The sequence below is a fragment of the Megascapheus bottae genome, chromosome 19, assembly GCF_031878675.1.
Source record: "Megascapheus bottae isolate mThoBot1 chromosome 19, mThoBot2.hap1, whole genome shotgun sequence".
Taxonomy (NCBI): domain Eukaryota; kingdom Metazoa; phylum Chordata; class Mammalia; order Rodentia; family Geomyidae; genus Megascapheus; species Megascapheus bottae.
Genome location: NC_143527.1, coordinates 41,442,324 through 41,458,877, shown reverse-complemented (window position 1 = coordinate 41,458,877; position 16,554 = coordinate 41,442,324). Strand labels below are relative to the sequence as shown.

The 16,554-nt window shown below is 46.0% G+C and overlaps 1 protein-coding gene across 2 annotated transcripts in view; it reads right to left on the bottom strand.

Annotated features, from left to right (window-relative positions):
* Gnal (G protein subunit alpha L) overlaps nt 1-16,554 on the bottom strand; it is a 128,248-nt gene that overhangs the window by 75,980 nt on the left and 35,714 nt on the right. Inside the window, exons 1-5 of one of the 2 annotated variants that reach the window (XM_090353420.1) lie at nt 13,429-13,485; nt 12,676-12,913; nt 12,389-12,461; nt 11,596-11,650; nt 11,329-11,448 (exon numbers count right to left, since the gene is read on the bottom strand). In XM_090353420.1, the coding sequence (XP_090209546.1) occupies nt 11,329-11,448; nt 11,596-11,650; nt 12,389-12,461; nt 12,676-12,817 (390 nt within the window). In that variant the 5' untranslated portion in view covers nt 12,818-12,913; nt 13,429-13,485. Of the gene's footprint in view, nt 1-11,328; nt 11,449-11,595; nt 11,651-12,388; nt 12,462-12,675; nt 12,914-13,428; nt 13,486-16,554 lie in introns of those variants that run through there. The other variant, XM_090353419.1, reaches the window with a different exon arrangement.

Below are 16,554 nucleotides of genomic sequence, written 5' to 3'. Positions count from 1 at the left end.
AGCTGTGTGGCCTACTGGTAGAGTGCCTGTCTAGCATGCATGAAGCCCTGGGTTTGATTCCTCGGTACCACATACACAGAAAAGGCCAGAAGTAGTGCTGGGGCTCAAGTGGTAGAGGGCTGGCCTTGAGAAAGCCCAAGAACAGTGCTCAGGCCCTGAGTTCAAGTCCTAGGACTGGCAAAAAAAAATCTGAACTGAATCTCAATTCAGATAAAAAGTGGTTCAATAGAAAGATATTAACATTAGCAAGATAATAAGGCTTTGTAAGTTTTGGAAATTCCCATAACAGACTACTTATTAAGCACAATGTTTCAGTTAGGGAAATAGGAAACACAGATGCTGAAGTTTGGTGTGTCAGTTCTAAGCAGTTCAAATTGCCACTTGGTGTTGTTTCAGCTTTTTGGTTGAAAGAAAAAAAAATCTATAAGTTTAGCCAGTCATAGGTGACTCCTGTTTGCAATCCTAGCTTCTCAGGAGCCTGAGATCTGGGGATCACAGTTTGAAGCCAGTCTGGACAGGAAAGTCTGAAAGACTCTTCAGCAAAGAGCAGGAAGTAGAGCTGTGGCTCAAATGGCAAAGTACATGCCGTGAGCCAAAAGATCTAAGGGACAGAGCCCGGATCCTGAATTCAAGCCCCAGTACTGACACACACGAAAAGCAATAGTAAGTTTAGGAATAATTATGCAGTCTATAACATAGCTGGTGCTGGTGGCTCATACCTCGAATCCTAGCTTCTCAGGAGGCTGAGAAGGATCACAGTTTGAGGTTAGCTGGGTAGAAAAGTTTACAAGGGTTTGACTTCTCAGTATCAAATAAATGGAACAAGCCAGAAGTGGCTCAAATGGTAGAGCTCTAGCCTTGAGAAAGCCCAAGAATAGTGCCCAGGCCCTGAATTCAAGCCCCAGGACTGGCAAAAAAAAAAAAAGTCCCCATGGGAAACTTACCTTTAATTAACCATTGGAAAACAAGAAGTGGAGCTGTGACTTAAGTGGTAGAGCTCTAGCCTTGAGCATAAAGAGGCTCAGGAACAGTGTCTAGGCCTTGAGTTCAAGTCCCACAACTGACAAAAACAATGCAAGCTGAAATAACAATGGTCATTTTCCCATAGATATGTGGGCTACTTTTTTTTTTTTTTGCACTTGATCGAGCCTGCAATATGGTTCTAGAAAGAGACAAACAAGTGAGCTCAGGGGCCTTCAGGGTTTCTTCTCTTCTCTGTGGGTTCTTTCCTGTCTGCCACAGCTAAATCTACAATAAGCTTCTCACCACCTCTTTAGTAAAAAGAAAAAACATTCCAGTGGGCTCTACCATCAGATCTCATTTCTCCAAACTTAGCTTGCTTCTGGTGCTATACCGTTTGAATCATGCCATCAATTGGCATTTTGCTGGTTATTTTGGAGACAGAGTCTTATGGACTTTTCTACCCAGGCTAGCTTCAAACCAAAATCTTTCGGATCTCAGCCTCCTGAGTTGCTGGATTACAGAAGTAAGCCACTAGCATCTCAATACTACTTTTACTTCTAGAGTATGATTTTCAAATCCTCTATGGAACAAATGTGGCTTCTCTGAGTCCATGACAGAAGCTTGTAGCGCTTTCTAGCAAACTGTCCAAAAGGAAGAAAGCCAAAAGTACAAATTAGGCCAGAACTGAGGCTTGATCTCAAGCCTAGGAACTGTCTCTTAGCATTTTCACTTAATTCTGGCCCTCTACTAGTTGAGCCACAACTCCACTTGTGGATTTTTAGTGGTTACCTGGAGATAAGAGTCTCATAGACTCTTCTGCCCAGCCCAGCCATGAACTGCAATCTGAGGCCTGAGAAGCTAGGATTACAGGTGTGAGATACTGGCACCTGGCTGGATTTTTTTTTTTAGAGAACACATCATAAGGCATGCAAAATATCTTCTAAAAATTCCAAATGTTGACAGCGTTTCTGAGAAAGCACCAGAGATGGGAAGAATTCACTCTGTCCTGCAGGCCCTTTTCTATCTCACCAGGCAGCTCCATGTGTGCTGGGTGATACTGAGTTTACTTAGCCAACAACCTTTGGGACTTGGAGAATACCTGGACAGAAGCCGCAGCTTTAGAAAACAAGATAGAACAATCCAACATGGAGCAAGTAAAACCCTGTTAGTTCTAACAGCTGCAGGAAGGCCAGAGTGGGACAGCTAGGATGAAGGAAAGCAAAGGTAATAGGAAAAGAGGGCCATGGAAGTTGGTCTACGGAAAATCTAATTCCAAGTAAGGCAGGGTGGAGTGGATGGGTTGGGTTAGAGGGGGATGGGGAAGGTGAGGCAGGGTGGAGGGGGCAGGGTTGGGGTGGAGGTGGGGATGGGCAGGGCTGACACCTAAGCAGTGGGCAGCTGGAGACAGAAGACTGGGTAGAAAATGAAGTTGGAGGACTCCCATCTGGAGAGAACCCTGCGTAGGTATTTAGCAGGGAGCTTCCACAGGGCCACTGTGAAGTGCCAGGCTGGGAGAGGGGAGGGATATCAGCTCTAGGCCCAGTTGTAGAGACTTGCTTCTGAATGCTGGTGGGAAGCTGGGGAAAGGTGGTTTTGGGGATGCCACAGTTTCTCGATGAGCAGTGAGCTGGCATCCACTGACACCACCAGGGTCTCAAGATGGGATGATGTGGAGGAAGAATTGTAAGAGGCAACGTCAATGATGTGACTAAACTAAACGTCTCCCAACATGGGATCTGTGCCCTCAGATCTGAGCTAGTTTCTGCTGTGGTCAACCTAGCAATCTCGACACCACCTAAGAGAGTGGAAATTCTCAGATAGCAGCCTTGTGTGGAAGGCACACTGCCCTTCAAACAAGCAATGTGGTCTTTTTTTTTTTTTTAAATCTTAAAGCAAACAGCCCAACTCAGGAGACTGCCTCATTCCTTGTTCTGTTCTAGCAATAAAGTGATAACAATTGTCTAGAACTCTTCCAAGAACCAAGACTAAGCTAATGGTCACTCAGGCCATGCCTGGACTTGAGATGGTTTTAACTATGCATACCTTTCTCATGCCCTGCCCTCAATTTTCTCTATTTAACCTGAAGCCCACGTCTAGACCTTTGAAGATGACTGAAGATGTACTGAACTGCTGTCTACCCATGGCTGTCATGTAATAATCTCCTTTCTCAGCCTTTCACCATGTCTCTTTATTTGGCATATGGGAGCGAATGGCTGGACATAACTTGAACTCCTGGAATTTGGGCCTGGGGTTTAAAAACATGGATTCAGAATGAGGGACCCAGTCTGCACTGATGCTGAGACCCCATCTGTTACTTCCTCTGTGCAGATCAAGAATGAGCCTTGTCAAGATGCACCACCCAGCCGGGCACTGGTGGCTCATTTCTGTAATCCTAGCTAATCAGGAGAGGATCAAGTTCAAATCCAGCCTGAGATTCTTATTTCTCCAATTAACCATCAAAAAGCCGGAAGTGTGTTATCTCCCATGAACCAGCTGCATTTCTGCTCTTCACATATTTAGCCCCATGCAGCCAAACAAAGGAACTTCTGTGATAGCCAGAGAGCCCTGAGAAGAGACGGTCAGCAGTGAGGTTAACTGCTCAGGCGCCCAGGGTGAGAGCAGGCCAAGGCTGTGGTTAGAGTCTGAGTGGGCTGGTTCCTGCCTCCCATATCACCTAGACACTGTTCTGCCAGACTCAAGGTCCTGGGAGAATGTCACCTTTCTACTTCCCACCTGTTCTTGACTACATGGAGGGGGCACCAGGCCCCTGCACCCCATAGATTGTGCTCAGAGTGGCCCCTTGCCTTTCATTTTTGGTGGATCATGACCCAACACAGAGCAGCTAGGCCTAAGAAAGCCTATGGAGTAACTGCCATGGATTAATTATACCTGCACATATCTAAGACAATACCTTTTAAAAAGATGTCACATCTGAACATTGTTAAGCAATTCAGTTCCCTGGAGAAAGTAGAGTGACAGCTTCCTCTTGTGCAGTGCTGGATCCCTCTTTCCTGCTCCCCTTCCTCCTCCTTCTCTTGCCTCCCTCCCCATCCCACCTCCCCACTCTGAGTGCAGAAGCGCTTGTGTATGCTGGGCACATGCTGTACCGCTGAGCCATGCCCCCAGTCTCTGTGTAATTTCTTTCTCTCCTAAACCATATACACAGCTTCAGTAGTTCAAAAGGCAGAGAGAAAGATAACTACTCTGGAAACTGATTTCCAAACCATTTCAAATCAAAGAGTAGACAATCATTTTGTGTTATATATATATATGTATATATATACACACATATATACACACACATATAATATACGTACACACAATATACATACATATGATTTTTAAACCATTTCAAAGACTAGACTACCATTTTGTGTTTTATATACATATATGTATACGATATAACTGTATACTCCATATACTATATAGAACATATGCATATACTGTACATAATGGCATATATTATATAATGTATATAGTATATGTGTATATAGAACATAAATTGTTATATATTATATATGCTGTAAATAGTATATATGTATATTATATGTATATTATGTGTATATGTTTGTGTCTATCTATCTATATATATAACAAAATATATGGGCACCGAATAACTATGATTAGTTTTCATCCAGTGTGAGGCCAGCTTGTCTGTCTCTTGACATGGTGCATCCACAAGTCCTGACTGACGAGAATACAGGATTCCATTGTGATCGACATCCACAGACACGTGGACATGTGATGTGAATGTCTAGGAGTGGATGGGAAGGGATGCCAATTCCTTAGTTATTGCTCAGGGAGCTACCACAAGAGTCCTGGCATCTTTAGTGGTATGTCGGCTATGATAAGGTCTTGAGGAAGGAACCATCATGGGAGGTGCTGAGGACCCAAGTTGGGGTTGTGGCTGAATCCCCACTGTAGTAACTCATTCTTACCTGCTTTACATAGAGGGCTGCAGATTGGTTTATTTGAAAAGCCACAAAGGCTGTTAGTGAAGCTCAGTGGCAGAGTGCTAGCCTTGCATGTGCAAGGCTCTGCGTTCATCTCCAGAAGACTAAACTGCTGTTCATTCTGAGTATAGTAACATGCCTGTATCTCATCTCTCAGGTAACTAAGGCAGAAGGAGTTTGAAGGAGTCCAGCATGAGCTACATAGCCTGAGTTACATAGCAACCTTCCTATCTCACCTCCAAAGCAAGAGAACAGAGCAGAAAGCAGGTGCAGCTATGAGTCAATATGGCCTTTCAGGTGCCAGCTCCAGTCTTATTGTGGCACCTGATATATACTCGAGTGTATCAGGTGATTCCTGCCAGGAGTCTCCTGGACCATGTGTGATATTCAAGGTCACTTGTTTAAGATCATATTGTGGACAGATAATGGACTGCTTGGCTCCTGGAACCTTGTTACAGCCCACCAAGATATTCTTTGCCTATACTTTCACCAAAATAAACGCTGGCCATGCTGCGTTCTGCTGACCTGGGTTACTGGGACATGAAGGCAGGGAAAGCGATACTTCCTGCTCTTGGACCTTCCTGTTTCAACTTTGAACTCATAACCCACCTGTCTCAGCCTACTGGAAACTATGTACCCCTGTGCCTGGCTCTGTTTTTACATGCCTTGTTCACCTTCACTTGTGCTCCTGATCTTAACAAAAAGCTAGCAAAAATTCTAGCTACTCAGGAGGCTGAGATCTGAGGATCACAGTTCAAAGCCAGCCTGGGCATGAAAGTCTGTGAGACTCTTATCTCCAATTAACTACTGCTGTGGCTCAAAATGGTATAGCGCTGGCCTTGAGCTGATAGATGCAGGGACAGTACCCAGACCCAGAGTTCAAGCCCCATGACAGACAAAAAGAAAGAAAGAAAATCTGCTCTTACCCAAAGCCTGTGAAATCTGATAAAACAGAGCCTCGCTATGTATTCAGCCTCCTCCCAAACCACAAACATCTTATACTTCCCATACCTGGCCAACAGGTGTGGGTCTGCTTCTTCCTTTCTGTTCTCAGGATTCAGCCAAATTTGCCTTCTTACTGTTACAACTTAATGTCAGAGGATTCAAATGGAAATGTAATATAAAGGGCAAAAGGAGAAAAGTAGACCCCCGCCCCCAGGATTTACCCAAGCATTATATTTGGTACAGAGCTTCAAGAAAAGGACTAGGACAATTTCTTCGTTTTTTTTTTCCCAAGGCTACAGTCCTCTCACTTGAGCCACAGTTTCACTCTCCACTTTTTGCTGGAGTCTCATGGCCTTTTGTTCCTAGGCAGGCTTTGAACCTTAGTCCTTAGATCTCAGCTTCCTACACAGGTGTGGTACATAGCACTCAGCTGAGGAAATTCTGTCAAATAAGTCATTCTCCATTTTCTTAATCTGAATGGCTCAGAAAATGTTATTATTATTTTGGATGGAGAATCAAACCTGGGGCTTGTCCAGCCTGAGCACAAGCTACCATAGAAACACACCTTAAGCCCTTAAAATTATTTTTGAATGATAGAATATACTTCATTCAGAAGTTATTTTTCTGAAGTTAGGGGTACAGCTTAATTGTAGTGTGTCTGGCCTAGTACGGTTTAAGATCCTAGGTTTTATCCCCAGCAGTATATAAAAAAGAACAAAAGAAGCTGGGTGCTGGTGGTTCATGCCTGTAATCCTACCTATTCAGGAGGCTGAGATCCGAGGACCATGGGTCAAAGCCAGCCAAAGCACAAAAAAAATCTGTGAGACTCTTATCTCCAATTAACAACCAGAAAACAAGATGTGGTGCTGTGGCTCAAGTGATAGAAAGTTAGCCTTGAGCTGAAGAGCTCAGGGACAGTGCCCAGGCCCAGAGTTCAAGCCCCAGGGCCACCACCACCACCAACAACAAAAGAACAAAACAAAATGAACAATCAGGTGAAAATAAAAATCCTTAAGTCACTGGCTTGTGACAGTAACAAACTTTGTCAAAGATTTAGTCTCAAAAATGAACGTTAGTAATATCAGACTTATTAAAATCACGTCTAGTTCTGTTTTTATATTGTTTAAAAACTTATATTCCTTTAAATAAAAATTAATGTCCAAGTTACTTTCCAAATATACTGGACATTATTAGTATGTAAGTCGGATTTTTGTCTTCATATCATTCTTAACAAGGATCACAAAACCTGTTTCTAAGAACTACAAAATCTAGGCTCTGTGCTAGTGCTCATACCTGGAATCATAGCTACTTAGGCCAAGACCTAAATGATTGTAGTTTGAAGCCGAGGGGCTTCAATCAGAAACTCTATCTCTAGGCAGCAATGATGCAGGGCTGAAGTTAGGGCTTAGCTGACACAGTGCCAGCCACAATGAAAATAGCCAAGCAAGAAAGACAGGCCTCAGTTCCTTGACTTCAAATTTCCGTACTGGTAAACTACATAATCTAATGAAATGAGCTGTCTGAAAACTAAGCACCATGAAATAGATGTCTCTGAAAACTTTTAAGAAAAAATAGCATTTTATTACGCAATATAATTAACATTACGCTCCTTACTGGTATAAGTGTAGAGTTATTATAAATAAAACAGTCTCATTTAACATGAGGGAAGACTTGTAAGATAAGAAAATTCTAGGATTTAATGCCTTATAATTACATTTGCACCTGGTGCAATCCCTTGCATTTGATGTATGATTCTGATTTATGGTAACCATTTTAAGTACCCTTGGTAAGTTTTTATGACAATACATGCATTGAAAGGAAATGTCTTACTATGTTTAATATTTTGTTTAATAATATATGATTTGCTGGGAGCTGGTGACTCACAGCTATAATCCTAGCTCCCAGGACGCTAAAAATCTGAGGATCAAGGTTTGAAGCCACTTGGGCAGAAAACTCTGTGAGGCTTCTATCTCCAATTGATCACCAAAAAAGCCAGTTGTAGCTCAAGCGATTAGAGTGCTAGCCTTGGGGAAATAAAGCTAAGGGCCAGGACCCAGGCCCTGAGTTACACACACACACACACACACACACACACACACACACACACACACACACACACACACTAAATGAGTTCCTTAGATAAAGACGCAAGTTTCGAAACATTGGATTGAATAGGGACCCTTGTGATCTGTGGGTGTCAGAGCTGAAGAAAGAGAATGAAGATCTGATGAGTACATCAGTTTTATCATATGCTAAGAATAACTTTTTCCTTAGAAAATATTTAGCATTAGCTGGGCACGCCTGTAATCCTAGCTACTCAAGAGGCTGAGATCTGAGGATCAAGGTTTGAAGCTAGCCCAGGCACAAAAGGACTTGAAACTCTAATCTCCAATTAACGTCTAGAAAATGGGAAGTGGAGCTTGGCTCAAGGGTAGGGTAGTAGACTTGAGCTGAAGAGCTCAGGGACAGCGTCCAGGCGGAGTTCAAACCCCATGACCCACAAAAAAAAAAGAAAAGAAAAAAAGTATTTAGCATTTTGGGATGATTTCAGCCAATATGACAGGACAGGGTTTTCCTCCTCTGAGGTGGAGGGGGAATGCTGTCCTGCTTTCAGACAAGCCTGTGAAGTTTGGGTGGGTTTTGCAATCATCCAAAGCCACAGACAACAGCTCTGCTGGAGGCCCAGAGGTTTCTCAGTATGTCTAAAGCATGACCCTGGCTACACTTCACCTACCACTCCATCTCCTTATGATTTTCTCCTGGCATCAAGAACCCACGTGTTCTTGCACCAGACACTAAGTCCTTTTGTTAGTCAAGGTGCCACCCCTAACTTTTTTTGCAGAAAATTTCAAGGTGACCTTGGCTATACTGGTATGTTTACTATATGCAAAAGTCATAGTAAATAATGCATATAAAAACTTTCTTTCTACTTGGAAAAAAATCATATTAAGTGAAGTAAGCCAGACCCAAAGGAACATAGGCTCCATGGTTTCCCTCATTTGTAATAATTAGTACACATCTAGGATTCTCCTAGCAGAGGATCACAATAGCTCAAAAGATATGTACATATGGTCATACAGGATGAAACTAAATGAAATGAACTCTAGGATATGGAAACAAGAGGCTTATCTTTGTGATTGTTCTTAATATACTATGTGAAGTTATTTCTTTTCTCTTTTTTCCCCCTTATGGCTAATCTTGTGTGGTTAATGAATCTGACTTGGTTACCTCGTATATTGTATATCCATTTATTTGTTTATTTGAAATAGGGAAGGGAAGGGGGAAAACAAGATGATTGGGAGGGGGTTGAGGGAGGGAAAAGGAGACAAAAACATGAAAAGGGGTATCAAGGTTCGAGAAGTAACATACCCGCTACTTGATGAATGTAACTGTAATCCCTCTATATATTATCCTGATAATAAAATACAGTTTTTTTAAAAAAGCTTCCTTCCTTACTTTTTTTTTGTTGCTAGTCTTAGGGCTTGAACTCAGGGCCTAAGCACTGTCCTTGGGCTTTTCTCAAGGCAAGCACTCTGCCACTTGAGCCACTTTACCACTTCCAGCTTTTTTTCTATGTATGTGGTAGTGAGGAATCAAACCCATGTCTTTGTGCATGCTAGGCAAGCACTCTTACCACCACACCAAACTTCCAGCCCCTCCTGCTTTTTTTTGTCTAATGCATGTACTAAGGCTTGAACTCACTGGCCTGGTTGCTGTCCCTTCAGGACTGATGCTCTACCACTTGAGCCACAGCTCTACTTTTAGCTTTTTTGCTGGCTAACTGGATTAAAGTTTCATGGACTTTCCTGGCTTCAAACAATGATCCTCAGATCTTACACTCCTGAGTAGCTAGGATTATAGGTCTGAGTCACTGCAGCCTAGTTCTATAATAGCTTTTTTTTCTTTTTTAGTAAAGAATTTATTCACATTGATTTTTACATCATATTTCAAATGTCATGTTTAACAAGTATTCAAGAAGGGAATCTCTATATACAATCACTGGAACTTAGAGTTTAGAACATAATTAAAATTAAGCTGAGGGTTTGTATGTCATAGGCACAGCTCTACCCTTGAGCCATTAATGTCTGTAGAGTATTTAGCCCATCATAGTATAATAGCTTTTTTATTCCTTGTCAGTCCTGGGGCTTGGGCTCAGGGCCTGAGCATTTCTCAAGGGTAAAGCTCTACCACTTGAGCCATAGTACCACTTCTGGCTTTTTCTATGTATGTGGTACCGAGGAATTGAACCCAGGTCTTCATGCATGCTAGGCAAGCGCTCTACCACTAGGCCATACTCCCGGCCCTATAATAGCTTTTTAAAGAAGTAACACTGTTTTCCTTTGGTGTTAGTCTTGGGGTTCAAATTCAGGGCCTGGACACTGTTCCTGAGATTTTTTTTTTCCCTCAAGGATAGTACTCTACCACTTGGACCACAGTTCCATTTCTGGCTTTTTGTAGTTAATTGAAGAGTTTTATGGACTTTCCTACCTGGGCCGGCTTTGAGCTGAGATCTTCAGATCTCAGCCTCTTGGTAGCTAGGATTATAGGTACGAACGAAGTAATTCATATCCACCAGCCTATACAGAGCCCATAGAAACTCTAAGCTGTACGGAGCGGGCAAAGGGCAGACAGGTGTGCCTGCCCTTCAGGCAGATAGAACAGAGCACAGACTCAGATTATACCTTAGCTCTTGTGTGAGTTCCGTGAGAACAAGTTACCCTGCCAGGCAGCTCCAAGTACCTGCCAGGCAGTGCCAGGCAGCATAAGCTCTGAATTGATAGACTGATACCATCTACACACACACACACACACACACACACACACACACACACACACACCACATTCAAAATTTTGCTTCTTGGGTGCAACTGTAACAAAAACAATTTTTCTGAGAATTAAAAAAAAGCTTTCCCTTAAAATCTGCTTCAATAAATTACCAAACAATTATTTCTAGGAAATGTAAACACAGAGAGACAACCAATATGGACACTGTCCTTTTGCACACTGTGTAAAGATGGGGCAAGTGTGTGCCGAGCTGCAAGCTTACACTATGCAAACACACCGGCTGCGTTGTATACCTAGCACACTCTTTTGAGTCATCTGACAGATAAACAGCTTATGAATAAGCCAAATTGTTTTCTTTCTGTTACTCTCGTAAAGGCAATTATGAGCCGTAAGGTTTTGTTGTCTGGGATAATATTTAATTGCTCATTAAAACAGAAAAAGAAATATACAGGAAAAGCCATATGCTGATCACCAGCCTCTCAGACATTCACAAAAGCATTCCTTACAACCCACTGCCTTTAATATAATCTCACGAGCACGTATTTTTGCATAGAGGAAGCATTTCATACAGGGATAGATTTTGAAGAAAGTATTGGTGCTAGTTCTCAATGGTAAGCCACCTCATAAAAAGTGGTTCCATTTTTTTTTCTCATTTAAACATTTTCATCGTGAACTGACTTACCTGGGAGTATTCAAAGTCTGTGATGGGGGCTATGCTCTTGATATAATCTGATCGGAACTGGTTCTCAGGGTTGGCCAGCGGGACTGGAGGGATGATAGTGCTCATGGCCGAGACAATTGTCTAGAAGGGAAGATGGAGAAACACAAGGAGCAATGCACATGTAGGCTCCGTGCATGATAGGCTGACATATGTCATTTGTGCCTCTGCGATTGCTGAGCACGGAGTCATCTTTCTGGTAAACAAACGTGAAGAGAAAAAGGTCCTTACCACAATAGCATCTTTGACATTTTTCCTGATGTCCAGAATTTTCTGTTTCTTCTCCCTGTATTGAAAGAGAGTTGTTATTAATTTAATTCACCCTTCCCAAATTGGAACCAAATGAGTAAGATTTCAGAGGTCCAGTACAACAGCACACAGTCTGGTTTGACTAACAAAGCATTATCAGTTCCCAAGACAACACCTGCAAAGATTTTTACTTGGGAAATAAAATATCCCTATCTTCTAATTTGTGCGATAAAGAAACATCAAACATCTTATAACCTACAGCTTTCGACAACCCCACGAACTCATAAAAACTGCAAGATTGGGATGGGTCTTTTGTACTGAACAAGTGTAGACTTTCTCCTTGTCTTTAAGGATCATCTAATGATAATATTAAGGATGACTAAAGGCTAGGATTCACCTAGCATTTACACTGTGCGAGGTGTTATGGGTCACCCAAAGGTTCAAAGCGAATACTGCGCCATCTTACATACAGCATTGGAGCCCTCGACTTAGGCATCTGTGGGGTTCGCGGGGGTCAGATTCCTATGGATGAGGGGGGGGTTATGGAATGCTCAGAGCGACAGCAACATCACAGACCGGCAACAAATGCATTATTTTTCTAAGCCAGTTATGTTTTAGCTAGAAGAAGGGTTTGCCTACCTCACCAGAGCGAGTTGGACAGTACCTGTGTCACCCCCCTCCCCGCCCCGTTTGAGGGACTGCGTAGCCAAGCACCTGGAGGAATCTGGAGAGAACCGACCCAAGTTTGCATGCGGGTGGGAAGAGAAAGCCTTACTCGGGGTTGAATCCGTTGACGTGCAGGATCCTCATCTGTTTGACGATCGTGCTCTTGCCGGACTCGCCAGCCCCTGCGAACAAACAGAACACGACGTGGTCACTGGAGTCCGAGCGTCTCCCCGGGGCAGTCTCCTCCCGCGGACGGGCGAGCCGGCGGGGCCGCGGGCGGGTCCCGGCTCTGGGCGCGCGGGCCCTGCCGCCCCGGCCCGCGCTCCGCGGCCGTGCGCTCGGCGGGCCCGAGCCGCCGCCCCAGGCCGGAGCCGCCGCGCGCTCCTCCCGCCTTACCCAGCAGCAGCAGGCGGTGCGTCGCTTTGTAAGCCAGGCGCTCCTTCTGCAACTGCTTCTCGATCTTTTTGTTGGCCTCGCGGCGTTCCTTTTCATCGACGCCCTGGTCTTCTGCGGTCTTGCTGTTGCCCAAGCACCCCATGCCTGCCTGCTCCGGCGGCTTCCGGCAGGGAGAAAGGCGCGCGGAGGAGAGCGCTGCGGAGACGGACGGGCCCTGCGACGGCTCCTCTCCCCGCGGCTGCAAGAGAGGTCTGGGCTCTCGGTGTGGGCCGGTCCCCGGTGCCCGATCCCCGATCGGCACGGGCGTTTCTTCTCCCTCCCTCTGCCCACCGCGCAGGAAAGGTGATGGAAGGGAAAGCACGTTCTAACCCTGCCAGGTAAATACGGCGCAACTCACGGGGACCGGGGCGGAGGGCGCCGGGCTCTGCTGGAGACAGTCGGGGTGGCGCTGCGCCCTCGGCTCGCCCCCGTCCCCACGCCGGCACCGGCGACTTCTCAGCACCGCCCCGCAGCGGTCCCGAGGGGCCGGGCGCTCCCGACCCGGGTTCCCAGTCCCTGCCGGGGCGCGGGGCGGGCACGGCGGCCGGGCTCCCCCACCAGGGCGGCCGTGGCCACCTGCTAGCTCGCCGCGGGCGGTCGGATCCGGGGGAAGGGGAGCGGGCTCAGCGCGCAGCCTGGTCTCGGAGTCTGAGGGTGGTGGGACCGGACGCCCCGGGGCGCCGAGATGGGGAGGGGAAGGCCGGGGGCACTTACCCGCCGGCCCGCGGTGCGCCGCCCGCTCCGCCGCCCCGGGCCGCGTGGGTCTCCCGCTGCCCGCGCCCGCGAGTCTGAGCGCGCGCTCCGCGCCCCGCGCCCTCGCCCCGCCGCGACGCCTCCCCGCTCCCCGGAGGGCGGGCGGGCGGGCGGCGCGGACCCGCGCGGGATCATGCATATTCCATCGGGGAGGAGCCTCGCCGCGGGGCCCACCAGTCACCCCGCCTTTGTTCCTTCGCTTTCTAGACGATTCCAGCGCACCCACGTCTTCTGTCTTCACTTCCAGCCCCCGTCTCCCTCTCCCTCTCTCTCTCTCTTTGCACTTCTCCGGAACAGCTCTACTACTTTTTCTGGAAGACGTTTTCATGGCTTCCACCTCGGCCTGGTAGCAGAGGGCAGGAGGTGGGCACCTGTTGTCCTTTACCGTGCTTGGGCACGAGGACGTTCCATTCCACAGAGGGCCGGGTGCTCGGGGGATGGTGGGGTCCTGGTCGTAGTCGTGGATTCCGGCCTCAAGTCGTGGAGGTCTCCGCAGGCTGGGCAGCCTTAGCTCAGCGGCTTTCCAATCCCAGCCCATCCATCACTCCAAACCCAGAGCTCCCCTTGCTTCAGCCCGGCCTGGTCCAGTGGCCCTGCCTGCTGACACCACGCTGGGATACTAACGCCATTAGCCCGGGCTCCTCTGCCTTGATGCTGGCTTGGAGGGCGTTCCTTCTGTCAGCTTTCTCTTTTTGCCCCCTCCAGCGCTTGTTTCATTGTTTTTATTTTATTTGTGTTGGTCCTGGGACTTGAACTCAGTACTTTGAACCGCACTCCTCCAATCTCAGCCTCCTGAATAACTAGGATTACAGGTGTGAGTCACGAGGGTCTGGCGTCTTCATTTTTAACCCTTTTTCCTATCCATTTGCGTCTCTCAAGAATGTAAAGAAATTGCACTGCAAATCCATAACGACTTACCATTTCCAGCCTCTAATTAGTTCCACCGGTCCTTCTCTGTCACACCAAAACTTTAAAAGGGGCTCCAACTCTGCCTGTTTCTTGTCGCCTGTTTTACGACCCAACCCCTGATAGCTTAGCTTTTGGCCTCTGTTCCTTCAATAAACTGTGTTTTTACCAGAATGGCTAATGGCCCTTCAGGTTTTAATTTCTTGGGAGGCTTTTGGGGCTCTCTGTTGTTCTCTTTGGAGCCAGCTCTGATTCTCCCTTGAGAGTCCAGCCATCCATATCATACCTCCAGCCCCACTCACCTTCGAAACCCATCTCACCCTCAATGCATTCAACATTCCTCAAGGATTGCCAGTTGCCAACAACTGAGCTCATTCTCACTGCCAGTCCACACTTCTCCTCCTCCTCCTCCTCCTCCTCCTCCTCCTCCTCCTCCTCCTCCTCCTCCTCCTCCTCCTCCTTCTCCTCCTCGTCTTCCTCCTTCTTCCCCCCCCCCTCAAACAAGGACCACTGAGTTTCCAAACCAGGGCCTTTGGAGTCATCCCAACTCTCACAAACACACAGAGTTGTTACATCCTATTGGATGAGTTTCCTAAACACACATTTGCCCCATCCTTTTTACTGTCTGGTACAATCCACATCTTGAATCCCAAATTCTAAGCGGGATTTCAGCAGGAGAATTGAGTGTTTCCACTGCTTCTCACCTCATGTCACCAGTGCACCCTGCACAATGTTGCTGCCAGGACAATTCAAACCACAGCAGTGCCACAGTCCCCACCATCCCCAGATGCTCATCTTCAGATCTCTCTATCTGCTTTCATGACCAGGACAGTTCAGACATACTGCTGCTTCTCACTGAGAAACCCTGTACCCCTTTCCCTCTGCCCACTTCTAGTTCGCCTCCAGCCCGGCTTAGAAGGCTCTGATGCTGTCTTGGGACCCGAGTTCCTCTCTTGTTTCACCTAGCACCCTGCTTGTGATGGTTTGCTCATAGCTTATCAGAGCTCCAGGAAACTGTGGGAGCCTTGCGGCCAGGATGTGTGTCTCTCCACCTGCTCCTCCTCCACGTACTTTAGTGTCTGTGCCCTGTGCATATCTGTTGAATAGATGAATACATTCAGGAAAGTCAGAGATGATGCTTGGCCCAAGTGTGGATTCTCAGGAAAGGAATTTTCATGTTCAAATCTCAATAAACTATTTCTCCAGTGCAGAACCCTGTTGAAAATGAGAGTACTTGTGTGTGCACGCCCGTGTGCATGTGTGTGGGTATGCATCCACCAGCATACAAAGCCTAATGCTTTTTATACTCAAGGCTGGTGCTCTACCACTTAAACCACACCCCTACTTCTGGAGTTTACTAGTTAATTGTAGATAAGAGTCTCACAGACTCTTTTTCTTTTTTCTTTTTTTTGTTGGTTATGGGACTAGAACTCTGGGCTTGGGTGTGGTCCCTGAGCTCTTCCAAGGCTACCACCCTACCCCTTCAGCCACAGTGCCATTTCTGGTTTTCTGGTGGTTAATTGGAGATAAAAGTCTCATGGACTTTAAGAGTACAGGCTGGCTTTGAGCCATGATCCTCAGATCTCAGCCTCCTGAGTAGCTAGGATTACAGGCATGAATGACTGGTACCTACCCATTGAAATGATTGCTATCTCATCTGGGCACAGAGAGAACATCCCAAACCAGGATAAAAGTTCCAGTCTGGGGAAGAAGAGTCTTGAGCACAGTTGCCACGCCTTGGGAGTGTAATAATACACAGGGTAGTAGCATGACAGAAATGAGAAAACACACACACAAAGCACAGCGTGCTGTGATATTTTGATAGGACTTGTGGATTTTCCATAAAGTATGAAAAGAGAACAAAACCTTTCCATATATAAAAAAGGGAGCTTCTGGTTAGAAGCCAGTAGCCACATAATTAAACCTGCTACATTCTATACATACTATAGACTCACTCAGACTTAGAAACCGTGGCTAAACATAACTTGTATCTGGATTTAAGAAGATTAGCTAGCGTGGGAATGAAAAACATCCCATACTATACTTAAAAAGTTAGCACACCAGCAGTAAAAATGTTAAAAAAAATAGCTTCTGATTTGTCAAGGATTGTTGACCATGGACTAAATTCTGTCCTTGGTAAACAGCTCAGTATTTCCAATAATCTTAGAGGATGAGAACTAC